The sequence below is a fragment of the Microplitis demolitor genome, chromosome 9 (assembly GCF_026212275.2).
Source record: "Microplitis demolitor isolate Queensland-Clemson2020A chromosome 9, iyMicDemo2.1a, whole genome shotgun sequence".
NCBI lineage: Eukaryota > Metazoa > Arthropoda > Insecta > Hymenoptera > Braconidae > Microplitis > Microplitis demolitor.
Genome location: NC_068553.1, coordinates 13497788 through 13525553, shown reverse-complemented (window position 1 = coordinate 13525553; position 27766 = coordinate 13497788). Strand labels below are relative to the sequence as shown.

At 29.4% G+C, this 27766-nt stretch overlaps 2 protein-coding genes and 1 long non-coding RNA gene across 16 annotated transcripts; all 3 read right to left on the bottom strand.

Moving 5' to 3' along the window:
• Positions 1-3690: 3690 nt before the first annotated feature.
• LOC128668642 (uncharacterized) lies at positions 3691-27622 on the bottom strand. 13 transcript variants are annotated; one of them, XR_008404299.1, is made up of 5 exons: positions 27527-27622; positions 14669-14875; positions 4438-4553; positions 4123-4284; positions 3691-4051 (listed from the first exon to the last, which is right to left on the bottom strand). XR_008404299.1 is itself a non-coding variant. In XM_053741990.1 (5 exons), exons 1-4 carry the CDS (start codon positions 21457-21459, stop codon positions 4194-4196), a joined length of 600 nt encoding a protein of 199 aa, XP_053597965.1. In that variant the 5' UTR covers positions 21460-21528; the 3' UTR covers positions 3691-4051; positions 4123-4193. The 13 variants fall into 13 exon arrangements, 3 of the variants coding, with proteins under 3 accessions (XP_053597965.1, XP_053597967.1, XP_053597966.1); XR_008404298.1 differs by lacking the exon at positions 27527-27622 and adding an exon at positions 16266-16489; XR_008404291.1 differs by lacking the exons at positions 14669-14875; positions 27527-27622 and adding exons at positions 4776-4877; positions 5097-5626.
• On the bottom strand, positions 12205-13528 carry LOC128668643 (DNA repair protein RAD52 homolog). Of its 2 annotated transcripts, none has more exons than XR_008404300.1 (3): positions 12853-13528; positions 12638-12769; positions 12205-12455 (listed from the first exon to the last, which is right to left on the bottom strand). XR_008404300.1 is itself a non-coding variant. In XM_053741993.1 (3 exons), exons 1-3 carry the CDS (start codon positions 13193-13195, stop codon positions 12677-12679), a joined length of 342 nt encoding a protein of 113 aa, XP_053597968.1. In that variant the 5' UTR covers positions 13196-13528; the 3' UTR covers positions 12205-12676. The 2 variants fall into 2 exon arrangements, 1 of the variants encoding a protein (XP_053597968.1); XM_053741993.1 differs by having other exon boundaries at positions 12205-12769; positions 12853-13001; positions 13096-13528.
• LOC128668644 (uncharacterized) lies at positions 13780-14658 on the bottom strand. The gene is made up of 3 exons (XR_008404301.1): positions 14349-14658; positions 14111-14216; positions 13780-14047 (listed from the first exon to the last, which is right to left on the bottom strand). It is a non-coding gene; the product is annotated as an uncharacterized LOC128668644 (long non-coding RNA).
• Positions 27623-27766: the final 144 nt, after the last annotated feature.

Genomic DNA, 27766 nt, shown 5'->3' with positions numbered 1-27766 from the left:
GTTAATTGAAAAAAATAAAATTATAAATTATAAAATAATTAATTTACTAATTATATCAATATTATTCAAATAAAATATTAGTCTTCACTTTCTATCCATAAATAATAAATAAATTATTTAAAGAAAAAAAAAAAATTCGGCAACAAAATGCCCAACATTATCAAAAAAATTTACTTAAATCATTCTTTTAACGATACAAAAACATAAAATAAATTTCACAAAGTGTAACATTTTAATTTCTTAAATTATTCGATTTGGCGTGAAATACGCTAGAATTGAACACTCTCCAAAAAAAGTCTCTTATCGCTTTTTGATACATCCATTCTTTTAAAAGTTATTTAAGCTTGATGTCTAATTTATATTAAATTTTCAGATGTTTGAACTTTTCCGGCGAAACTATCAGACTTATTACAAAATATAATGAAACCTTCTTTGTAGACAATTTTATTCTCTAAGAACTATTTCTAATGAAGTTCTTCGGATTCTGCATTGTTTTCTACTTCTTTTTATTTTAATGTCAAGCACGTAAAAAAGTAGTCTTCTGTTCGATTTTAAAAGCTTGGCATAAAAACGAAAATAACTAGGAAACAATGCGGAATTCGAAAAAACTTTATTGGAAATAATTTGTAAGGCATAGAATTGTCTACAAAAAATGTCCCGTGATATTTTGTGATAAATCTGCTAATAGTTTCGCCAAAAAAATGACAAAATTCTAAAAATTTAATTTAAATTCGACTTCACGCTCAAATAACTTTCGAATAATTGGATTTATAAAAAAAAATGATAGATTACGTTTTTTGTAGAGCATTCAATTCTCAACAAAATTATGTCTGCAAACCTTTCCTACGGCGAATTGTTAGCTAGTAGGACTGCACATCTAAATCAGCATAACCGGTTAAAAAATTTAACTAGGCTAATTAGCTGGCTCGCTCGTCAGCTTAGCTAATTTAACAGATTAACTTCATTAGCTTGGCTAAGCAGCCAAATGCTTCACCGGTTGATGTATTTCCAATAGATTTTCTAAGATAACTCTTAGCTAATAAGCCATGGGAATTTGAGTTAACCGGTGAAGCATTGACAATAAAATATTTTAAATTATTAAAAAATATGTTAATTAAATTATCTATTTTTAAGAAAATATAAAATACAGTTATCAAAATAACAATCTTTAATGATAGTCGTAAATTTTAATGTCTTTATTTTTGTTAATAAATGTTTTAATAGAAATTTTATATGAATTTAAATTTTCTTATTCCGATTCCTACCCGCGTATAATGTTAGAGTTACCTTTCGAGATCTACTTTACCTTCAGAGATATAAAAATTAAAAAAGTTGGTACCGCTGTATACTCTAGTATAAAGTTAATTATATATAATTGTTATAACATATATACTGCTACCACTAAATCGCACGAGCACAAACCTCCACTTGCTACAACTTTCGATGCTACCAAGTATGTTGGCAACATACAATCGCTGACTCGAAATTATTGTAAACTTAAATAAGGTTAGACAAAAATTCAACTGGCATTATAAGCAAACTGCTCTCAATTTATTTGACTCATTTTAAAAAAAGTATAAAATACTAATGCATTAAATTATCGTTTTTTTAATAGATTAGTGACTATTTTTCATGATAGCAACAAATACACATGTAACATTTTATGTCCGACTTAATCACTGTATGCAAATACATAACATCAGTTCGATGTACGGCTGCTCATAATTTGACATCTTTCTACATTACTAAGTCACCATCTCATACTGTTACTATCAGCCATCTGTATTTAAAGGAAACAATATTTAATGCAACTGACTAAATACAAATCTGTCTCAAACATCCACTAGAAATAAATACAGTCATTATTAACATCATTTGACTCTTAACTATACCGGGAATAATATTCAATCGAAATACTTTTCGACTCGAAAGAACCCAAAAATTTGGGTGCCATCGAATTGTCCTAAAAGCTAGTTATCTACAGTGCTACTGAACGTCAGTTGCTGTTTGTTCCCTATAGAGCTACGAAGCGGTTGATATTTATGGCGCATGTATTTGATTCCAATGATTGTTTGAGATAGAGGTTTTTTTAGTCTTTCAAATTTAGACACTGCCATATTTCAATGCATTTGACTTTAGAACCACTATAATTTCAGCACCAACGTATTAAATCTCTTATAGATTTAAGACCTATGATTTTTATCATCTCTTATACTATACACCTACATTATGATGAGTCTTGTATTATTCATGACCGTGTAACTTAGAAAGCTTATATAAAATCATCTCTCACTTATAAATACATAGATATTATAACGCAACATATTTAAGTGACTTATGTATTAAGTGTCAAGCTAATTATGTACTTGTCATAAGTAATATCAATGCAATTGGCAGCTAGTTCGATTTAACTCCACAGTAGCTTTAAGCCTCCAACTAAATGCTGCCAATATATTACGTCCCCGCAGTTTTTGTAGACCTTGTATGTTTGTGTCCGTAATGCTTAGCAGCTTTATAATTACGGTTACCATTAAATTATCAACAATGGTAGTTAAGTGCTGTGTCAATAAATGTCAGTAGTTACATATTCCCTATAACGTTAAATTTCTTTGATATTTATTTCAGATGTATTTAGAATTCAATGACTATTTGAGATAGAGGTTTTTTTAGTCTTTTAAATTTGGACACTGGCATATTTTACTGCATTTGACTTGAGAACCATTATAATTTAAGCACCAATGTATTAAATCTCTTATAGATTTAAGAACTATGATTTTTATCATCTCTTATACTATACACCTACATTATGATGAGTCTTGTATTATTCATGGCCGTGTAACTTAGAGAGCTTATAAAAAAATCATCTCTCACTTATAAATACATAGATATTTTAACGCAACATATTTATGTGATTTGCGTATTGAGTGTCAAGCTTATTGTGTACTTGCTATAAGTAATATCAATGTAACCGGCAGCCAATTTGATTTAACTACACAGTAACTTTAAGCCTTCAACTAAATGCTGCCAATATATTACGTCCCCGCAGTTTTTGTAGACCTTGTATGTTTGTGTCCGTAATGCTTAGCAACTCTATATTTTCAGCCCAGGTATACTTTGTTGCTATTTATAAATACAGTATTGACTGTTGTAATTTTATCATTTCGGTTGGCAAAGTAGGTAATTTAATGGTAATTTCAAAACAGTTTACTGCAGAAAGAAATGGAGTGGTTAAAATTTAGAATACGAGCAAGTTATAGTCAGATTCTCACGTTTAAAACAAATAATTTCAATTCTTTGAAATAAATTATTGAAAAACTTAATTGCAAAGAAGGATTTTAAATATGATTTAAGTTTAATTTTTTAATTTAAATTCTCTGACATTTTCAAACCTAAATTTCAAGTAAAAGTAAAAGTCTTATTTTTTCAAGTTTAAAAACTAATATTTCCAAAATTTTATTATAATTATCCGTAGCTCATTATTATTATTCTTTAAAAAATTGGCTCATATGTATATATTTACATATTAATGTCCTTAAATTGGATATTTTGTTCCAGTTCATTAATTACAATTATTGATATTTTATATTGTTATATTGTTATAATAAGATACATGTTAAATGTAAGTTTTTAATTTTAGTACACAGTATTTTATTAATTAACTCAAAGATTTATCATCAACAATAACTTTTATTAGACCTGTTTTACATTTTTTGTTTTCATTATATATATATATTTTTTAAATTCGGTTCTCTTCTTTTTTATTTTGATTCAATTACTTGAATGGTAATATTATTGCTAAAAATACTTATGTAACATTTTAAATTATGGTATAAATTTATTACAAATTCATAAAGCAAGAGGTATACAGTTTCAATGGTTGTTGGTAAATTGTTTTTTTTTTTTTTTCCAATTAATTCGTTGGTTTCTTTTCCTCGTGAACGTCAGCGCTGGCATAATTGATATCGTCGTACAGGACGACTAATCGTTTAATTCCAGTAAATGCTGATCATTCAATTTGTGAACAAAATTCCTTAAAGGTCTCTTCCGTATTCTTAAAACAGAATATTTGTTGTAATAGATAAGTTCAATAAATAAATGATGATTGAATTTTTTTTTTTTTACCTTTCAGCAGCATAAATATGAAATTTAAAAACTGGTTCTAAAATTTTAATGCTTTTGGTTGAATCTAATCTCTATATGATCATGTCTTGTTTTATTGCCCGGATCCTGTTGAATGTTAATTCATAAATTAAGCTCCAGCGTATGCCTTTTTGGAGTGAAACTCTGGAAAAACATATCATATTTAATTAATATGGGTTATTTTTTGACAGATAAATTATTTCAGTTAATAAATGTACTTGTTAAATAAATATCTGACAGTGAGCATGAGTACTGGATCTGGTCTCAACTCACTAGGATCATCCGCAATTGACTTACCTACACTGGATCTTTGAAAACATTTCATTATTTTAGTGAAATCAGCTTTTTTGTGCCTTTGATTTTTAGGTTTTCCATCGATCTCTGAAATGCGTAATAAACCTTCTCGTTCTCTTCTGAAAATATTATTAAATAATTTTATCACAACTTTCATTAAATCCGATTGAAATTTTTCCATCAGATTAAATCGGAAAATAAATTTATTATTTTTCGCTTAAACTCGATTCAAACCGATTGAGCCAATCAGAAAGTTCCAATTAAAACCCAATTAGAATTTTTCAATCGCAGTTTTTGATTAGGGAAATTGTATTATTGTGATTATTTTTTTTTAAACTTACAGACGTCATTATTTTCCTGAACACATTGAAAAACATGTGCCGACCATTTTTCTTAATTATTAACCCAGTTTTTGTCACTTCTATTATTGCAATAAATCAAATCTATTTTATTGTAAATTACAAGATAAGTGTGAATGTAGCAGATATCAGATAAATTTAAAATTATTAATAAATAGAATATTAGAGTCAATAATTGGTAAAATCATATTTAAAAAAAGTACGTATATGAAAAAATTAATACGTGCATTTTTTATGAATTATATTTTATTAATTATTTACTCTATTTATTTATAATTTTATATGTGTGACGTTAAATGTTACATGTAGATTGAGGTTATGAAAATGTTATATACTTATTGGAGATATGTTTTTATATATAAAATATATGACACTTAAGTACTATGTTTAAAAATACGTTTTACTTTAATATTAACATAATTACTACAAGATAAAATACAATAACTGTTATGAGTGTAAATGTAACTGACAATGAGGAAAATGAAAAATTTGAAATAAATAATAAAATGTAAATAAAAAAAAACAAAAACAAAAAAAAAAAAATATGCGTAATCAGGTCATTGAAAAATAAGCGCGCGTATTTCTTTAAATTTCATTATTCGAATTAATTTTTTCATTTTTCTACAACTTAGAAATTGTCTGATGTCCGTCACATTCACGCTCATTAACTATTTTATTATGTCATTTAAAAAGTAAACATCTGACAGCTGTCACATGACACAGAATTAGCAATTGGCGGCAAATTTCAATTAAAAAAATTATCAAGTAAACCAGAAATAACTAAAATCCTTAATAATGAGAGAATGGAATTGTTCAAAATTTTTAATACGATCAAGTAATAGTCAGATTCTCACATTTTACGAAAGTAATTGGAATTCATTGAAGTAAATTATTAGAAAACTTAATTGTAAAGAAGAATTTTAATAATCTAATTTTAAATATGTATTAAGTTTAATTTTTGTTATTAAAATTCCTTGATATTTTTAATAATTTATTTATTTTTAATAATTACAAATTGTTTATTACTTGTGTAAATCGCTTAAGCAAAGTAAGTTACAACAAAATAATTTTCTATTATTTTCAACAAATACTTATTGTAAATAATTAATACCCATTTATTTTCACTCTTGCTCAAGTGATATTTAATTTTTTACATCTTTTTTTAATATTCATTATACTTAAATTTATCTCGAAAAATTTCACGGCACCCCCGTGATATTTGAAACTCAACCAGTGACTGCTTAAATAAACGGGGAAAACAAAATTATTTAAAATCAAGTCTTATACGTGAAATATATATATAAATGTATGTACATATATAAAAATACTAATCACTGTGTCAATTAAAGTACCGAAGCTGCCAAAAATCTAGACAAGACCACGGGTCCTATTATACAGTGATGTCAGAACCCTCATCCTTATTGTCAACCGTCTTCGTCACCGTCCACGTCATTGTCATCGTCAAAAGTTATTGAAGGCGACAAACCAAGTGGGAGTAGTTCAAGTCCTGATGAAGGTATTCGTGGTGCTAGTAATGTTAAAATTCCAAGCTGTCTATTATCAAAAGCTGATTCGGAAGAATTTTATGAGGTTGAGGAGGCTGGGACGATGAGAGCCGAGAAAAGAATGAAATCAGCGATAATGAATTGTTTTATGATGCGGATTGTAAAGATGAGGTACCAGTAGATGAGGATGAATTAGAGACAAATACTGATCCAGACGTACAGAAAGATCGGCCGTTACTTGCCTTCAGTTTAATAGTCATTTTATTATAACGTCTTCGGACGATGGTACTGTGAAATTGTGGGATGTTAAGACTGGTGATTTTATAAGGAATCTCGTGGCTTCAGAAAGTGGTGAAAGTGGAGGAGTCGTATGGAGAATTCGTGTGAGTGATACAAAGCTTGTTTACGCTGTTGGAAGTCGTACGGAATAGTACTGAAGAAACAAAGCTTCTTGTCCTCGATTTCGATGTTGAGGCTGAATATTTATTACCTCATTGTCCGTCGAACCACCTCGTGTCTCGACTCGTCACGGTATTTAAAAAAAAAATAATTAAAATATAATTAAAATACATTATTAAATATGGTCTGATTGTGATAAGACTGCATGTTAATTAAAAAAAAAAATGAAATACGGAACAATCATAATTACTATATTGATTACAATAAGATCATTTTTTTCGGAAAATAATAAATAAGAATTGTGTAAAGACTTTAAAAGAATGAGTGTATTAACATGAGTTCTCTAGCGGACATCAGACAAATTTTAAATTGATCATAAGTGGAGTAAATAACAGATAAAATGAAATTATAAAAAAATGCGCACTTAAAAAATTTATAAATTTATAAATGCCTTTTTTATAAATATTTTTTTCTTTGTTATTTGCTCTATTTGTTTATAATTTTGGATTTGTCTGATGTCTGCTACATTCTCATTCATTTAAAAGATGGTAAAAAAAAGTAATAAGATACTTAATTATTATTATTATTATTATAATTATAACTATTAAATAGTACTATAAAGATCAATTAACACCGCTGTACCTCTTTAATGAAGCGCGATTACTCTTTTATTATTAATCATCATTATGAAATTTAATACGAATTAAATAACGCACTCTAATTATTTATCTTCTATTTTATCTCAAACTTAAACAGTGATAACTCTGCGTGGTTGTAACAAAAAGTTTAAATAAATAAAATATTTGGATTACTCATGATTTAAATTATAATTAGCATATGGAAATTATTACAACTCAATAAAATTTTAAATAAATGTAGTGAGTAATGACAATGAGTTAATTAAAGTCACGTAAGCCATTTAATTTGAATACGTAATTGTGTTATTTTTATAATAAGACAATTTAATTTATTATATTCAGTATATATAACATATTCATTTTTTTTTTTTCATTTTAATGTGTCACGCATGCGAAGGCGGTTAAAAAAAAAAAATTAAATAATTTTTAAATAAAATTATTATTAGTTTGTAATGATGATAAATTTTAATTATTTCGTTGATTATTATTACTTTTTTTGATAAGTAAAAATATTTACAAATATAAAAAAATACACTTTGATTTTACGACTTCATTTCCGATACGTTCCGTATTTTTTTTTTATTTTTAACAGTGTCCATATTTGTGTAAATTTGATAAATTAATTCGTAAATAAATAATATGATTAAAATAATAATAAAAACTGTAATAAATTCAATACGAGAGAAAATACAAAAATTATTAAATAAACGGGTGGTCTGTGTAAATAATTTACTGAATTATTTTTTTTTTCAATTAGTTGCAAAAGTATGCATTATTTATTGCTTATTTAAATTCGTAAAATCTATTAGTGTGCAACGTTAAAATAATTAATTGATTAATTAATTAGTTGATAAATTAATTAAATTTCGAATTTGATAAAAATAAACTAAAAAGTCTCGCAAGTATGTAAAACATTTATAAGTAAATAAAATATTGTCGAATAATTATTATTATAAATATTAATTATTTTTATAAATTAATTATTAATTGAAGGAGGAAAAAATACTTGTTTTTTTTTTTTTAATTTATTACTTTTTTTTTTTTACTATAAAAAAAATAGAAAAAAAATGATTAAAAGTAAAAACTAAGACCGCAATTATATCGATTGTGAATATCGATTACCCCGTGTTCATTAATTAAAAAATAAATCCAACTAATTAAAAAAAATTTGTAACACCGTACCATTAAACTGAAGTGCAATAATTTAATTGTTTATTGACAAAACTTTAATGTGCAATTATTTTATTATCAACTGATTAATTTTTTTTTCTGTAATGATTACTTCAGTAAAATTTTATTAATTAAATAATTAATTTTTCTGCTTCATAATTTATTATTGATGTACATTTAAAAAATTGGAGCAGAGATTTTTCTCAAATCGTTAAAATTTATGATTATATTTATTATTTCTGGTGAATTATTTAAAACTAAAAATTATTCATAGTAAAGTTAATTATAGGCCCACTGTGGCATGTTTAAAAAATCGGCAAACTGTTGTAGATTGCTTGGAATCGGTGGACGAGGTGGTCGGTCACTGCGGCGCCAACTTTCCATAAGCGGCTGCATTTTCCGCCATGTGAATTGTGACGCTGCTTCATGATTTCTATATATAAGAATATATGTTTATTCATCCGATATTAACGTGAATTCAAGTAGATAATGAGAAAATTCGCATTTGGTAGACAGAATAAAGAATAAGTTTAATGAAAAGATAAAAAAATAAATCAAATTTTTAATAATAGAAGACCATACTCGAAAAAAAAAACAAAATAGTTAAACTTGATGATACAGCATGGGAATTATAATTGTAGATATACATACATGCATACAAACTGTGACAGGGTAATTTTAATGAACATAAATAAATAAATAAATTTGAATTTGAATTTCGTTCCCGCCATAACCGGCCGATGACCTCGTAAGTTACGAGTAGTGTTGCGACTAGTCACCGGGTGTCGCATAGATCACTAAGGCCCGTCCGTTCGTCATTTCCTTTAGTTTAAGAAAGTGGGAATAGGTTTCCGGAGAAGTGGACGGGAGTGAAAAGATATAATGGACTGCGGAACAAAAAGAAGTGAAGAGTTGTCCAGACGACGAGAACCAACGGACGCAAACTTAGCATCATCAAGATTACCAATTGAAATTTCTGGGTGACGAGAGAGAGAGTGCAGACCAGCGGAGAGAACCTTAGAGGAGGCGACGAGACCACTTGATATCTTCTCATCAGGACTGTTTGAGTTTCCTCGAGGTAAAAATTATAATTAATTCAGGCCTCTAACTTAAATAGTTGAAGGCCGAATTAATGATAATTAATTTACTTAATATCTTTCTGCTGGTTTCGCGATATTAGATTGATATTTCAAGGCCCGTCGGCTAGTGTAATCACGCGTCTCGGAGTCCCGAAATTTACGTAAAATCTTTGCCGTGTACTCGTCGTTCTGCTGTAACTCGAAATTTATTTCATTCGAGGCCTCTCGGCTGGGATAAAATAAATTTTTCCGCGTAAATTATTCAATAATTAAATTCAATAATTTTAATAAATGTATTCAGGCCTGTCGGCCGCTCTAGACAAAAGTTTTCCCGCGTTGTAAAATCGTAAATTAAGGCCTTGCGACGTCAATTTACCGGCCGAATGTTCGAGTCAATTTTAACGTAATTCTAGTCGTAAAATTTAGTCATAAAATATTTATAAAATAATGTTAAAATAATTCTAATTAAAATTATAAAATCAAAAGTAAGACGCTAGAAAATTACGATAAAATTGTCTCGAGTAAAGTTAAGGATGGATTATTTTGTCAGTGAATTAAGTTGAATGTTAAAATACATAATGAAAATAATTATCAGAAATTTGGAGTAAATTAATTAGATATAAATTTTGGAATTAGATATCAATGGGAAAATTGTCAGTGAAAATTAATTAATTAATAATTAAATTAAAACCAAAATTAATTAATTAATAAATATAATTGAATTAAATAAGACAGTGAAAATTAATAAATGAATCAGTGAGAATTAAGTAGTTGTGAAATGTTTATACTGGAAATTTTATTAGTGCAATTTTATATTAAAATATCAAGTTTAATAATTGAGTAAAAGAAAGTGATGTCATTGAGTACGAATTAAATAAAATAAAGTAGAGTTCAAAGTCGAGTCAGTAATTTTAGTAAAGGAAAACTGTGTCTGTGATTTAGGTCCGGTGGACATGTTAAGTTATTTTAAACAATTATACATCCAGGGGATGTTTTTAAATTCATATTAAGGTTTACCGTCCAGGGGACGAGGTATAAATTAAGTGGGTGTGTGGGTGTGGAAAACCGTCCAGGGGACGAGAGAAAATTTAGTTTGTCATAAGTTACCGTCCAGGGGACGAGGAAATTTAGTTTGTCATAAGGAAATTTAGTTTGTCATAAGTAATGTCCAGGGGACTCAGTAGTTTGTCATAAGAATATTAGTTTGCCATAAGAAATGGTTATTGTCACAAGGTCAATAAAATAAAGCAAGGTGCTTAAATTAAATAAAATTTGAATTAACATTATTTCAGCCTACTCTACGATTCCTCTTCTCACTCACAAAATATTACAAACGACCCTGAGTAACAAATTAATTTAAATTAATTAAAATAAAATCCTCCAACATCCGGTTCTGGAAGGCCGAGTCCATCTTCCAGTGGCGCCCTAATATTCGACTATAATACTAGGTGCGACCAGACTTGGCAAGATTAGTCTCTCTGTCATAAAACATATATATATATATATATATATATATATATATATATATATATATATATAAATATTAGGGTGTGTCATTTTAAGGCTAAATTTTTTTTTTACTAGTATATCAGAAAATCTGGTAGTATAAAGAAAATTAAAAATTGTGCCGCTGGGCTAAAGGTTTGAAGTCCAATAGCGGCTTAGCTCATCAAAAAATTCGATTTCTCATTTAAATAATACGGGAAATTTTTTTTTTAACTTAGAGTATTTTTACGAGATCTTTTTACTTTTTCGGCAAATCTATCAGAATTATCACAAAATATTATAGGATTTTTTTTGTACAAAATTTTATTTCCTACAAATTATTATCAGTTAAATTTTTTCAAATTCCACATTGTTTTCTAGTTATTTTAATTTTAATATCAAGCTCTTAAAAAAGTAGTGTTCTGATCGATTACAAGAGCTTGATATTGAAATTAAAATAACTAGAAAACAATGCGGAATTTGAAAAAACTGTACTGATAATAATTTTTAGAAAATAAAATCGTCAACAAAAAAGACCTTACAACATTTTATGATAAGTCTGATAGTTTTGCCGGAAAAGTAAAAAGATCTCGAAATTTACTATAACTTGACTTCGAGCTCTAATAACCTTTAGAACAGATGGATCGATCGAAAAATGATAGGACCTTTTTTGTCGAGTGTTCAATTTCTTATAAAAATGTGTATTAGTCAATTCAATCTATTGATTTGTTCACGAGTTAAAAATACTCAAAGTTAAAAACAAAAAATTTCTCGTGTTATTTAAATGTTAAATCGAATTTTTTGATGAGCTAAGCCGCTATTAGACTTAAACCCTTTAGATCAGCGGCATAATTTTTTATTTTCTTTATACTTCCAGATTTTCAGGTATAGCAGTAAAAAAAAAATATAGCCTTAAAATGACACAATATATGTATATATATATATATATATATATATATATATATATATATATATATATATATATATATATACTAGCCGCTACCCGTGGCTTCGCACACGTAAGTTCTACAATACATATATTACTATTATAATAAGATTTACTAAATAATTCAAGTAAATATATATATATATATATATATATATATATATATATATACATATGTATGTATGTGTATGTTATTTTATGTTCTTTGAGCTTATTTCGATTCATTTTCAAGTATTATGTTTCCTATAATCATCATAGTCAGTCTCATTATTATAATTATACTAAAATCATGTCAATAGCAATTAAAATATTTTTATGAACAATTAATTATCACATAACGTAATTCTTATTAAATCAATTATTTTTTAATTAAACTTCTGTCATCGAATCTTTTTCCATTTCCTCTAAGATTTTATTACTAACTGTAGCTTCCACCATATCTATATTAAATATCAAATGTTTATATTATGATAGCAATTAATTAATTCCCTGATTAAAAGAAACGATTCAAAATAATTCAAAACGATTTAATCTTAATGCTATATAGATACATATTTATTATTGAGTAAATCGCTTTGTTTAATCAGGATTAGTTCTTATTATTTTATCAATATATTATTACTTTTTTTTATCCAATCATTTTTTAATTTTTTTTGTTTTTCTAATCTTTTTTTTTTTCTTCAATTTTAATTATCAGTTCGCCAAATTCTTCGAATGATAGTAATGTCCTATAGAGGGCATCCGTGTATGATATCTATTATTAAAAAATTAGTAGTTAATAGAGTAGTTATCATAATAATATTTAAGATTACAAATAATATTTTAAATGATAGCAACTTTTCTCGCATCCTCGAAAGCTTTCCCAGTGGACTCAGACACGCCTTCATGAAACCCTACATTTTCATGAAATCTTCCAGATTTGAGAAGAACTCTTACCACCGTCGAACACCCAACATAAACAATTTTATTATTTTCATTTACAAAATCTAAATAATAAATTAAAAAATTTTAATTTATAAATAATTTTTAGATGAATAAAAAAAACTATCAATTACAGTTATTTCAAAAGCAAAATATTACCAATTGTTTGATCAATTATTTCATGAGCCCAATTATCTCTACTGAATAATTTATTTGCTTGTTCCAATAAAAATTCTAAGTCATAGTGATTTACCGCCATTTTTTTCAGTTCAAAATTATTATATTGAACCAATATTTTATGTTGATAATACTATATGAATTAGTAAATAAAAATAATTGAAATGTGATAAATAAATTTTATGAAAACGTGAAGTTAGCTAATTAAAGTAATTAAAAAAAAAAAACTGTTTATTTACTAAATTATATTTTCATAACGTCTATCACACATAAAAGAATTAACAAAATAATTTTGTGCATCTGGAAATAATTATAATAAATGAATAAAATCTTATAAAATAAAATTTAAATTTAAAAACTAATTTATTTAAAACAAAATGATGAAGCAATATAATATTGATTTTTCTAAAACCGATCCTTATGGAATTATTTATCCTAGAAAAAAGAGAAGGTAACCATATATATACAATAATAAAATTTATGTTTATATTATGATGTATATTTTACATGTATATATATATATATATATATTGATAAATATATATATATATATATATATATATATATATATATATATATATATATATATATATATTTACTTGAATTATTTAGTAAATCTTATTATAATACTAATATATGTATTGTAGAACTTACGTGTGCGAAGCCACGGGTAGCGGCTAGTCTAAAATATAAAATTATTAATTACGATAAGTTATATTGAATTGGTCAATCTTGGTTACCTTAGCATACAAAAATAAAAATTACTATAGATAACTAAGTGAAATCAAGTACTTATCTTTATCTTTTGAATCCAATTTTTTATATAAGTTAATGCACAAAAATTGTTTATAAATAATATAAATGATTATTTATAGGTTATGATCTTCATTTATTTTACATATTGCGTAAGATACGTAATTTTGTCTTTTTAATCCTATATATCATACAATAAATTAAAAAAATTCAAGTAATAAATTAAATAGATTTACATTCTTACTTAGTTACAAATAAGTCAGATTAGACACTCTTATTTTGACTGCTTAATGAAATGTGATAGACGATTCAATTGACAGAAACAATTGATAAATGAAACAAAATCTAATCTAAAAAAAAAAAATATAAAAAACAATTGATACGCGTTATATAAAAACAATTGACGCTAATGGAATAAAAACAATTGATGCCTGTAATTTAACTGTTTTTTTCTTATACTTTTAGAAAAATAATTTATATACCCGAATTCTGATTTATAATTGATTTAAAAAGTAGCCTATATTTTAAGTGACAGCATCTTGTATATGTATAAAAAATTTCATCTCAATCAGATAAGTGGTTGATTAGTTATAAAGGTACAAACCGACAGAGAGACAGACAGACGAAAATTCTAAAAAAGGTAGATACAGTATGAGTAGGTCATAAAAATGATATTTGACGCATAATTCGAAATAAAATCACCATGTACAGACAGAGCCTATAGATTTATATATTAGTATAGATATAGATATAGATATATGTATGTGTCGAAAAAAAAATCGTAGCTACTGAAAAAACTTACTGCACACTCAAATCGTCAAATATAACTTTCAGGGATCTATAAGGGCGTGCCGTTGCCGCAATAAACAATGCATCTTGAAAGATGCAATATTTCTGCAACTGAGGATTTCTTACATGGTTATGAACGATCGATAAATCAAGTTCATCATTTGTTATTTTTCCCCGAGCAGGACAACCGTGAGCTCGACGTTCATAGCATCTTATATATCTGAAATACACACATAATAAATTTTTTTATAAAAAGTAAACTTTCACGGACAAGAAATTATAGCTGCTACAACAGCAGCTGTAGTTTAGGTTACTACAAATTGGAGTAAAGGAATAACCTTGGAATAACCTGAACCACACGTATAGTAAAATCAGTACTATTTATGTAGTGCCCTTTAGCACATATCGAGTACTCGCTACTACACATGTTTTACTATAATATCATGGATAGAAGAACCATAATTTTTTTTCTATGTTCTGAAGACGTTACGCAAAGAGACCGGTATTAAATAGAAACAACCAATTTTGTCAATGGTTGGATAATATTTAAATCCTAAGACAATTTTTAACTTCCCGCAATGAAAATTCGGGAAGTTAATGATTTCAGTCCGATTTTCGAAAATTGAGTTTTTATCAAATTTTGACGTTTTTAAGTCCTAAGAAGCTATCCTGATGATTTCCAGATGGATTTCTGCGCGTGTATGTATGTGTTTCAATATCTTAAAACTTTTAAGCAAACCGTCCTATTGAAATGATACAAAGGAATATAAAAGGATTCTACATTTAACAGAAGCCCTATGAATTTAAATTCGATTGGTCAGGTAGATTTTGAGAATGTTTTAAAATAAAATTTTGTATAAAAAATAGTTATACAAATATAACTTTCAACCTCTTGATATATAGATCAATTTCAAAATGGAATCAGCTGTTTTATTTATATTTAAATTAAAGATGAAGTTGCATTTAATTATGAGGTGATCAAGAGAGACCAATAAGACTAACAGTTGGGATGATTTTGAACATATTTTAGTACATTTTATTATTATTTATCCGAAAGAAATGGTATAAAATATTATTTTTTTAACTTATCGTCATCAATATCTTTAGAAATAATATAACGGTGACCTTGGCTACTTCGTGTCCAGTAGCCACGAACGACAGTTACAAAATTTCCCGATTCAATAATTAATTATTAATTATAAATATAAATTATAATTATTATATCGCTGGTTCTGAAATGCGGGAAATAGATCTCAGAGAGTAGGTCGACTCGTTTTGACCGGACACGCGGCTGAAATTAAACTTATTCTCTAAGACACTGGTGATGAAAAGTAATTTCTTTGAGACTTAATTTAATTATTATATATAATTAATTTTATTTAACCAAATCCCCAAATATTTACAAATTTCCCCTTTATATAAATTAAATTTCTTCTATGAATAAATAAGTGTCTAGTGACAAAAAAAACAAATTTATTTACATGTAACGATTTAATGGACATGGGAAATAAATAATAATTATTCACACTAGATTGACGTTGAAGAGAGAGATATAAAAATATAATAATTTTATCATAAATCTTATCTGGATTTTATTGTGTTCGACGTACTGATGGTATTGGACGCCGCTGCATGTTGGACCTTCTCTTCCGGATCCTGGCTGTTGATGTTGGACTTGGTGCTGGATACTCTCACACAAATCACTTAGATAATCAACTTAACAAAATTTGGTTTTATAAACCAGTTTATAGAGAGAGCAAAATAATTTAGAATTTTTACAGTTTTCACAATCGAGCAACGAGTAACGAGGCTGTATGTATCAGCACTTTGACTTGAGTGTCGTTTGAATCGATTGCCTGCACTTGAATGTCGAGTCGATAGCTTGGACTTGAATGTCGATCCTGATCGAGACGTCTCAGGTCCCAACCTCCGATGACCCCTACCTAATTATGCGCACATGACCGACTTACGGTCACCTGCTGCGCGAAATCATCCCCTGTGGTCTAGCGCTTAACCCAGCCAAACTTAGCAATCAGGCTGTAATATGAGAGACAGAGAAAGACCAAATTCAGACAGAGACAGCGAGAGAGCCGCACTCTCATGTCGTATACCAACGCTGCCCGGTTATAATAATGAACCGATTTTGACGTTCAAGGTGGCATTCAATCCAGTTTCTTAATCATTAACGTTCAAAAACAACTTTAATTGATTAGTTAAACAATTTGAATTTAATTAGAAACAATTTTTCGAAATTCTTTCGATAACGGTTTATTTTGAAATAAATTAACCGATTTTGATGGTTGAGGTGGCACTCGACGTACCTTGTAAATTTTAGAGCTGGATATATTTTGGAATGAATCCATGAAGTACTTTACAAGTTATCCGAAAAAAAACATATTTGAAAATTTTGATTTTTGCAATATCTTCGAACATATCGTACTGATTATGCTCAATTTTTCAAAAATAGTTTGAATTAATGATGCAAGACACTGTTTAATTACAAATTAAAAATGAAAATTTTGAAAAGAAAAGACAAACTTTTTCGCTTAAAAAAAATCACTGCATTGTAACAATTTTTTTGGGAGACGCTAAAAATCTGTTGTCCCGACCCAGACAGGAAAGTACGACGGGCCCAGGCTTGGCTCAGGCTTGGTTCAACTATGTTGAACTCTGGGCCAAGCTTGTAAGCCAGCCTTGTTCCAGCCTTGGTAGAAGTCTGGAATGATAACTGGGTGCCAAGCCTGGTTGCCAGCCCTGACCCATGCTTGCATGCCAGACCTGGTCCAACCTTGGTTGTCAGACCTGACCCATGTTTGGTTGCCAGGCCTGGCCCATGCTTGGTTGCCAGACTTGGCCCATGCATCGAAAAAACACATAAATTCAATTCAAAAAAAAAATTTATTATTATTAAAGTACTAGAGTTTGTGATCATTAACGTTTAAACTATTTAAGTGAAGTAAATAACGTGAAAAAAACTCGGTGAAAATTCTGCTGGGCTCTGGGCGCGAACTGCCGTCCTTCTGATTGCTGGGTTTGAACGCTGGCTACTGGACGAACCTACTAACGTTCAATTGAAACTTTTATATGTTCTACTTGTTCATTTTACTACAACTACTCGGTTTTATGAAATATAAAGAGCAATTTAATCTATATTTTCGATTAAGAAAGAAAAAAATAATTTCGTATTATTTATATTATAATTACATAATTTTTTAAAATAAAATTTATTAAATTTAATTGATTATTTATCAAGAACCCAGCTTAATTATCTTACTCTACCACCATAATTCCCAAGTTAGGGTGACTCTCGGCTTGGCCAAGGCTAGGTTATCTAGTGTTGGCCGATGTTAGGGTAACCATCCAACGGCCGAGGCTAGGTTATTCAATCTTGGCCCATGTTAGGGTGACTCTAGGGTTGGCCAAAGCTAGGGTATTCAGTCTTGGCCCAAGCCTGGGTAATCATTGGAATGGCCAATACTAATTAACCAGTTATGGCCCAGGCATGGGACAGTATAGGTTTGCCAAGACGGGCTTCCCAATAATGTCCCAGGCATGGCCCCGTCGTTCAACTCGGGGGCTTCCTGTATGGGTAGAAGTTATTCATAGCTGGGTCCTAGCTAGGGTCTACCGTGGAAACCCAGAGCTCGGTGAACTAGTTCTGGTTCAAGCTTGGGCCAATATTGAAGAGCTAAAGCAGGGTTACCCATGACTGGGTCTCGTTTGGGGCCAACAGCGGAAAGCCAGCGCTAGGTTGCCCACGACTGGGCCTTAGCTAGGGCCGACACTAGGAAGCCAGAGCTGGGTTACCCAGTCCTGGTCCGTGCTTAGCCCCGTTGTCAGAGCTTGTAAGTTCCTACATGGGAATGCCCAAGTGTATGTATGTCGTGTATATGTAAGCTTTCTAAAACTTTTAAACTATTCAACTAATTTGACTCGTTCTCGCGATAATCGAAAGAGCTTATCGACCGTCAACTTTCCTAAAAATTTCAAACCATTCGATCGATTAAACTCTAAGAAATTTAAGAAATACAAAAAAAAAAAAAAATTTTTTTTAGTTTTTTTAAAATTTATCAAGACTACTCAATCAATTAATTTCAAAATCTATTGAGTTCTAGAACTCAATAAAGCGCTTCGATTGTTGCAACAGCCATTTTAATCGGTGAATTCGTTCCAGAGATATCGTTGGAGAAGAAATGTAAAAAACGATTTTTTTCTGATTATTTTTAAGAGGATTGAACTGATCAACTCTAGAACTCGATGCAATCCGTCGATTACTGTATCAAACTTTAAAATTGGTTTTTTCGTTTCCAGAGATATCTATCTATAACGATAAATTTCAAACATAACGAATCATCTTATTTTCCATAGATACCTCATAATATTATCCTACTAAAAACTGATTTTCTATAAAAAAATTACGCCTAGCACTCGTTCAAAGCTTACGAAAAACGATAAAAATTAACTCTACAAAAATAACAAAATCTTAAAAAATACGAAGTAGCTGGGAAAATTTAAAATCATGAAAAAATTTTTAATAAAAATACATGAAATAATAAAAATTGATTTGGATGTACTTGGTGTACATCATTAATAGATTCAGTAAATTAATTCCTATGTTCAATTTTGAATTATAATCGATTTCAGATAATCGCAAATTCAGAAAAAATCTCAATTTTCTTATCCCGTGAAAAATGAATCACATATGGCACTATATGCTTCGTATATGGATTATATGTAGCCCTAATATATGGTCATATATGGATTCCCCTTTTCCGGGATTTTTAATAATATTTTGAAAAAGAAAAATAATAAACCAGTTAATAAATTAGAACGAAGGTGACGAAATTAGTGTTTAAATATTGGTTTGATTAGTGTACGTAACCAAGATAAAAATAAAATACAAGTAAAAGCGAGAAAAAAACTTTGGCAATCCAACTTTGAACTTAACTAATGACGGAAACGTTTTCACAGAAGATTACCGAGTGTTACAGTAGCTTCAGCAGTATAAACCATCCCTAGTTGGTTTAACTAGCTTCTATTTTATCCCCACCGGTTTTTTTTTTATTTTTAGTTTTACTTCCAACCTCACAATCTCCAAAGCTATTTTATCACACGTAACCATTTAAGCTTTGATATACATATAGCATAGCATTGTCTTTCATGAAGCTTAAAGCAAAATTAACTCGAAAACTGCTTAAATGCACATAAGACATAACGCACTTCTGTCACATCGTATTATCTCACACAAGTTTATTACCATCACTTATACTCGTTGCCGGTTTGTCATTCAACAAATCGATAACGTGTTTATTGATGGAACTCACTGTTAACAACCAAGGCGAATGAACAACACAGTTGTTATTTATTCCCCCTCCCCCCTTCCTACTCTCTTTTTCTCTCTCTTATCATCTCTTTTTCTTTCTATTTTTTTTTCTACTTTGCTTTCGTATTTCTAGCAGCGTTATACTCTGACCGAGAAATACGATTGCTTGAAATTAAACTCGATAAATGCTTGGTTGCTAAGTACCTGCTGCTAGAACACAACCGTGCGAGGGCTTTTGCACGAAATAAATGTCACTACGATATGAGATTTCGAATGAATAAAATAAAAAATAATACAACGTGCTACAAATTAGAAAATTTTATTTCTAACTACCCGTTTATTGCTTTTTTACGTTCAGTTACTTTTTATCTATAATAAAATATATTTTTTTTCATATTCAAGTCATAAATAAAAAAAATTAGAAATTAATTTTTCGAAATTATTAGGTTTGCCAAGACGGGCTTCCCAATAATGTCCCAGGCATGGCCCCGTCGTTCAACTCGGGGGCTTCCTGTATGGGTAGAAGTTATTCATAGCTGGGTCCTAGCTAGGGTCTACCGTGGAAACCCAGAGCTCGGTGAACTAGTTCTGGTTCAAGCTTGGGCCAATATTGAAGAGCTAGAGCAGGGTTACCCATGACTGGGTCTCGTTTGGGGTCAACAGCGGAAAGCCAGCGCTAGGTTGCCCACGACTGGGCCTTAGCTAGGTCCGACACTAGGAAGCCAGAGCTGGGCTTACTAGTTCTGGTTTAATCTCGGGCCAAGGATGGAAAGCCAGCGCTAGGTTGCCCACGACTGGACCTAAGCTAGGGCCGACATTGGGAAGCCAGAGCTAGGTTGCCCAGTCCTGGGCCTTAGCTAGGGCCGACACTGGGGAGCCAGAGCTGGGTTACCCAGTCCTGGTCCGTGCTTAGCCCCGTTGTCAGAGCTTGTAAGTTCCTACATGGGGAATAACTTTAAGTTCACTTTGGAAAACGAAATATTTTTAGAAACTTCCGTATTTTGAACATTAATCCAAATAAATTTTTGAGTATAAAAAATAATCATCTGTATTAAATAAAAATAAAAGCGAGGATTAATAAATTTGAAAAATTGATACTTTATTAAAGATTTGAAAATATTTTAATGAGTGAGGCTACGTGTACTTAATCGTGTCGGCACAGGTCTCTATTATTGGGTATAATAAACTCGTGCTAGAATTCGAATGTGCAAACAATTACACCTTAAGGTAAAAGACCTCGTACCCGATCACTCCATGTATTTGTATATCAATATTCAGTAAAATGTAGTCAATATAGATACAGAAAATACATGAGTGATCGGGTGCTGGGCCACTTGCCTTATATTTATACTTAATAAGTCATGTGTCAATTACCTGGTATCGTGGATAGTATTATAACAGTGATATGAGAAGCCATCATCAATTTTATCAGAAAACTTCAAACGAGGGTTTTTACGTCGATAAATAACTTTACAGTTCATCTTTTTTTTTTATTTATGAAAACATAACGTTGAAAAAAATAGAACGCTGACACTCACTATACAACGCCAGGTTTGGCAGGACACTAAAGTTCTTGGCAGTGCAGACGCAGCCAGATCGTGCGGTTTTTTATCCCCTCCTGCCATTACACTCTCTGCTATATCTGCATGGGAAGGGGTAGAAGCCCCAATACCCGACCAATGAACTAGTACCCGACCACTCATGTATTTTTATATCTGTATCTACGAAATTTAACAAAAAATAGATTTACATACATTTGTGCGTAAAAGTTAATTAAAAATTTCATTTAGAATATAAAATAAACGTTTTTAAATTTTCAAATATACACTTTCGATTTTTAAATACTTTTTTTTTTATTTTCAAATACATTTTTAAAAATTTTCAAATACGCCTAATTTTATTTTTAAAACCATGTATTTGAAAATTCAAAACACGTATTTTAAATTCCATACGATATTTGCTATAAAATTTCAAGCACAAATGTATGAGGTTGGATTAATCTGGCTCTTCGTAGGGTTTTTCCGGACATGTTGAACTGTAAAATGCACACTCAACATTATCAATTTCCACAATATTTTCGTTGCAGCGCTTGATTTTCCGAAAAAAACAATGAAAAGCCCTTAGTTTGTTGTATTTTTAAATTCATGAGACGATAGGAAAAAATTTTTTTTTCGAAAAAGCAATGGCTAATCGTTAAAGAGAATTTATTCAAGTTTTTGAAACCCACCATTAACTTTCTGTGCGATCATTGGTTTCTGAGATATCGATAATCGAAGACGAAAGAATCCTTTTCCATTTGAAGACCGATATCTCGGCGAGAAGTGGACGTATCAAGGTCCATAAAAAACGAAATTAAAGCTGAATAATAAAGGTATCCGATTTTATAGTGGTTAAGCAAAAGAAAATTTTTCCACGCCCGTGGACCAAAAAAAAGAAATAAAAAAAATTTGAAAATTTTTTTTGTCGCTGGTTTTTCTAAGATTACTCAAAAACCGCTGATGCTAAAAAATTTTTAAGTTCTAATCCAAAAAGTAGACACTTGGAGTTACAATTCCCCTTTTTTTTATTTCTTGTACGACCATTTCTCTCGAAGTTACGGCCTGTTGAAAATCGCCCAAAAATTTCAGATTTTTTTTTATCCTTTAATTTTTTCCAGTAGTGTGTTTAGAAATGCTAATTATGATTAAAAAAAAACGATTTCTGAATTATTTATTAAAATAATCCAAATATGAAAGAAACGAATATAAACAATAAGATATTGTTTTTAAGAAAAAATTATTTTTTAAAAATCATTATTTTCTTACGCTAACAATATGGTGAAAAAAAATTTTTCTAAAATATTTAATTAATAAAAAAATTTATAAACAAATGGCATGAAAAAATTTGAAAAGTAATCATATAATGCCTAACAAGTATATGAAATCAGTAATAGCTTAAAGTTTGAAAAAAAATTATTTAACATACATTATTTAGAATTTTAATTTTTTTGTTACTTCACAAATTAATAATGAATGAAAAAAAAGTAATTTATAAACTTTCATGACGTTATCTTGTTGAGTATGTTTATAAAAAGGGCTTTAAGAAGCAAAAAATTTATAGATTAATTATTTAAAATTTTATACCGCCTTTTATTACAACACAAACCCGTAAAAAAAATGTTAATTAACAATTGAATAACTTTTTGAAAAATGGTGATACAACTTTCATTACCAAAAAATCATATTCTTTGAAGTGTCTAGATGACACCAGAATTTTTTCTGGCCAAAAAGATGGACGGTTAATTTGCTTAACGGTTTTTTGTTATTAACAATTGTAATTTTCTTGTCCAGAAAAAATCCAAACAATGTTTTCTCTAGAAGCCATTTCGGATCGTTTAAGCCATCAACCATATTTTTAGGAGACCTGTGACTATTTACCGTAGGTTTTCATCTTCTCGACTATACTAACAGTCATACCGTAGACTATACATTAGACACTGTATAGCCATCATACATAGACTATACATACAAATCTTACGACGATTTTCGAAAAATTCGGGAAGTAATTATTTTTACCTCGATTTTCGAAAATCGAGTTTTCATCAGATGTCGAAGTACTGAGGTCCTAGGAAGCTATTCTGACTATTTTCAGAATAATGTCCGAGTGCGTGTATGTGTGTGTGTGTGTGTGTGTGTGTGTGTGTGTGTGTGTGTGTGTGTGTGTGTGTGTGTGTGTGTGTGTGTGTGTGTGTGTGTGTGTGTGTGCGTGTGTGTGTGTAAACTCTTTGTAACTTTTAAAGTAATGAACCGAATTAGATGGTTAAGGTGGCAATCGAAAGAGTTTGTTGGCCGTCAACTTTCCTAAAAATTTCAGATCATTTGATTAAGTAGACTCGAAAATATTGGCGAATTACGAAAAAAAAAAAAATTTATTTTAGTTTTTTAGTGATTTCTCAGAAACGACTGTAACGATCGACTTCAAAATCTACTCAGCTCTAGAATTTGATAAAATGCGTCGATTGCCACCTTAACCATCAAAATCGGTTAATTCGTTCGCGAGATATCGCGGGAAAAAGAAATGCTAAAAAACGGTTTTTTTTTTTCAAAAACAATGGCATACGAAAGTATTTTCGAGCTCGAAGAGCTCAAAAATGTGTTTACAATAATGATTTCGAGCTCAAGGAGCTCGAAAACACCGGGAAGTTTTGGGGCTGGCCCGCAGGGTCAACCGATAGACAGATTTTTTTTCTCGCCTTATGAACGTTTTTTGCCAGTTAGGATACCCCTCCGCAACGCCCCATAAGGAACTTCGTTCCCAAAATAAATCCAAAACTATAAAAGAGATCACCAGATATGAATAGGGGAGGGTGGGGCAGAGCGGCCCTCCTAAGCCAATTATTACTTTTTGTGGTTTTTAACTATCAGATCACTTTTGTCTTATTTCGAACAAATTTATGGACATTTTGCCGAAATTCTGAAAAAAAATTTTTTTTTTTTGTGGGACAGAGCTGCCCCCTCCAAAAAATGATAAAAAGTTTTTTTTTTTTTGTTTTTTTTTTTTTTTTTTTTTTTTTTTTTTAAATTGTTTTCATCATTAAGGATGTATTTCTTTCTCTTAACAACTATGTTTGGTTTCATATAACTCAAAAAAAATTAGTTAAGTTGTGATAAATCGTTCCCCCTCGATTAGCTTAATTATTAATTATTATTTAATAAAAAAAAAAAAAAAGAACAATTCTATATTTCTTATTTGTAATTATTTTGAACCCTATAGAAACGTGTTTTTTGATTTTTTAAATTACAGATCATTTCGTATTATTTAAAAAATTTTATCAATTAAAATATAAATTATTATTTTCGAATATTTTTAGAGGCCAAATTTGCCCCAGTTATAGAGAATCATCCGAAAAATGGATTAACATATTAAATTTTTTTTAACTTGACGATAAAAATTTGAAAGAATTATTTTTTCAGAATCTTCGGCTGGTCCATTTTGCCCTAGGTGTAATAGGTAGAGCTAAAAATGCGGAAATATATCGGATTTATAGTAATTAGACAAAAAAAAAAAAATTTTTTTATGATCAAAATTTTAGGGGGGCCGCTCTGCACCACCCACCTCTACACAAAAATTTTAAAAATAATCTTGAGCTACGAATATAATTCAAACTTTATTTTTACTAAACAGACGGATTTCTCCTACATTGGAACGTCCTGGCATTCTTATTGTTAATTAATAAGTTCTAAAAATTATTTTTTTGTATTTGAACCATTGAAAATATACCTCTCAGAATTTTGAGAAACATTTGGTTATAATAAATATTTGAAACAAAAAGATCTGTGAAATATTCACAAGAGAGCAGCACCGACCGACGTATTCTCGTATGAATTTTAAAAAACAGTGTTAAATGTATTTTCAAGTTACCATTCCAAATTTACTTTATCGGCAACAACCGACAATCGTAGCGGTCGGTAAAATTTTTGAAAATAGCAACAAAGTATCCCTGATAACACGAGTTGATCGTAAAAAAGTTGGTCATTCATTAGTTTCCGACCAACTTGACGACAAGTTATGGACAACTTCAGCTTTTGCAACTTTTGGCTACAAGTTACCGCCAACTTTCTCAGAAAGTTGGTGCCAGTATGGAGCCGCAACTGGAATGCAAGTTTCTGAGGAAATTGAAAAGAAATTTACCGTCAACTTATGATTGCCAACTTTTGCAAGCAACTTTTGCCACCAACTTTCTCAGGAAGTGATCGTCAACTTTTTGGATTTACATTTTTTGCCACCAACTTTCTCAGAAAATGTCCATCAACTATTGGAGGTACCAACTGTTGGCGGTCAACTTGGTTCCAGTTGCGGCTGCAAGTTTCTCATCAGTTTCTCACCAACTTGGCTATCAGGGATACCTGGGCTGAAAATATAGAGTTGCTAAGCATTACGGACACAAACATACAAGGTCTACAAAAACTGCGGGGACGTAATATATTGGCAGCATTTAGTTGAAGGCTTAAAGCTACTGTGGAGTTAAATCGAACTAGCTGCCAATTGCATTGATATTACTTATGACAAGTACATAATTAGCTTGACACTTAATACATAAGTCACTTAAATATGTTGCGTTATAATATCTATGTATTTATAAGTGAGAGATGATTTTATATAAGCTTTCTAAGTTACACGGTCATGAATAATACAAGACTCATCATAATGTAGGTGTATAGTATAAGAGATGATAAAAATCATAGGTCTTAAATCTATAAGAGATTTAATACGTTGGTGCTGAAATTATAGTGGTTCTAAAGTCAAATGCATTGAAATATGGCAGTTTCTAAATTTGAAAGACTAAAAAAACCTCTATCTCAAACAATCATTGGAATCAAATACATGCGCCATAAATATCAACCGCTTCATAGCTCTATAGGGAACAAACAGCAACTGACGTTCAGTAGCACTGTAGATAACTAGCTTTTAGGACAATTCGATGGCACCCTGTAGAGTTACCAGATTACTACAGTAATATTACTATAAAAATGCCGAACTTTTACCGAAAAAATGCTGTAAAAAAACTATAACAATATCGAACTCTTACCAAAAAAATGCTGTATAAAAACTATAATACGATAATGTAGTAATAATAAAATCGTTGTTTTTATGATAATAATACCGTCAGTATCCTGCAATTTCGCCAGATTTACGCTGATAAAATAGAAAATTGTAAAAAAATATGGTTTTATTTTTTGTTCGCTTCTGCATTTAAAATCATCGAAAATGTGCAAAATGTAATATTTTTTATTTTATTTTATTGGTTCACAATATTCTTACTCAAACAAAAACATGTAAGTGAAAATTACTATCTGTAAAAATCGATGTTTTCAATTTTCTTAAGTTTGTTTGTATCCATCTGAATACAATTATTAATATATTTCAAGTAAGTGATTTGACATAATGGCTACCAGATCAGACTTTGAACAAATAGGTCTCGGGATCGAGTCCACGAGTTAACGGGTGTTTTTATTTTTTTTTTTTTTTTCATGACAGTTATTTAATATATAACTTTATAAGGTTCTATATAATTATATAAAATTAGATATAACTGAATAAAATTTTATATAATTATATATAAATTTTTTTACGGGTAGAACGGTTTGATGCTGCAAAAATGCCGAAAATATACTATAAATATGCTGTATAATTACTGTTTTAATTCTGTGAAAATACCGTATTTTTTCTGTTTTATTACCGTAAATATTAGGAATTTATTTCGTAAATTTTTGGTAATAATGCGGCAAAAAAACTGGCTAAAATAACTCGAGTAATACCAGATTTATGCAGTATTTATACCGTATAATTTCGGTATTATTTCGGTACTTCCAAAACCGCGAGGGTAACAAAACCTATAGGGAAATCAAATCGATTCTTTTCTAATGTCAAGAAAATAATAAAATCAAAAAATATTGAAATCGAAAACCAAAAGTAAACTTATCAATCATTAAATTGTATATAAATTCAATTAATCCGTGTTTGGAATATTTTTAATAAAATCCTATAAATAATTATAATATTATTTACCTGTACTAAACTTTCTTATTGTAATTAGTTACAAGATAATTTTTTTATAACAATAGCACTATCGTACAATTTCTCACTCAGATATTGATTAAATATATTATTGTACTATATTTAGAATTATAAAAATCATATCATTAGAGTTTACATCAGTTGTAATTGTTTATTACTATTATAAATAATAATATTAAAAGATTCACTTCGCTTCAATTTATAAACCAATCGGCATGCTTGCTATTTTCA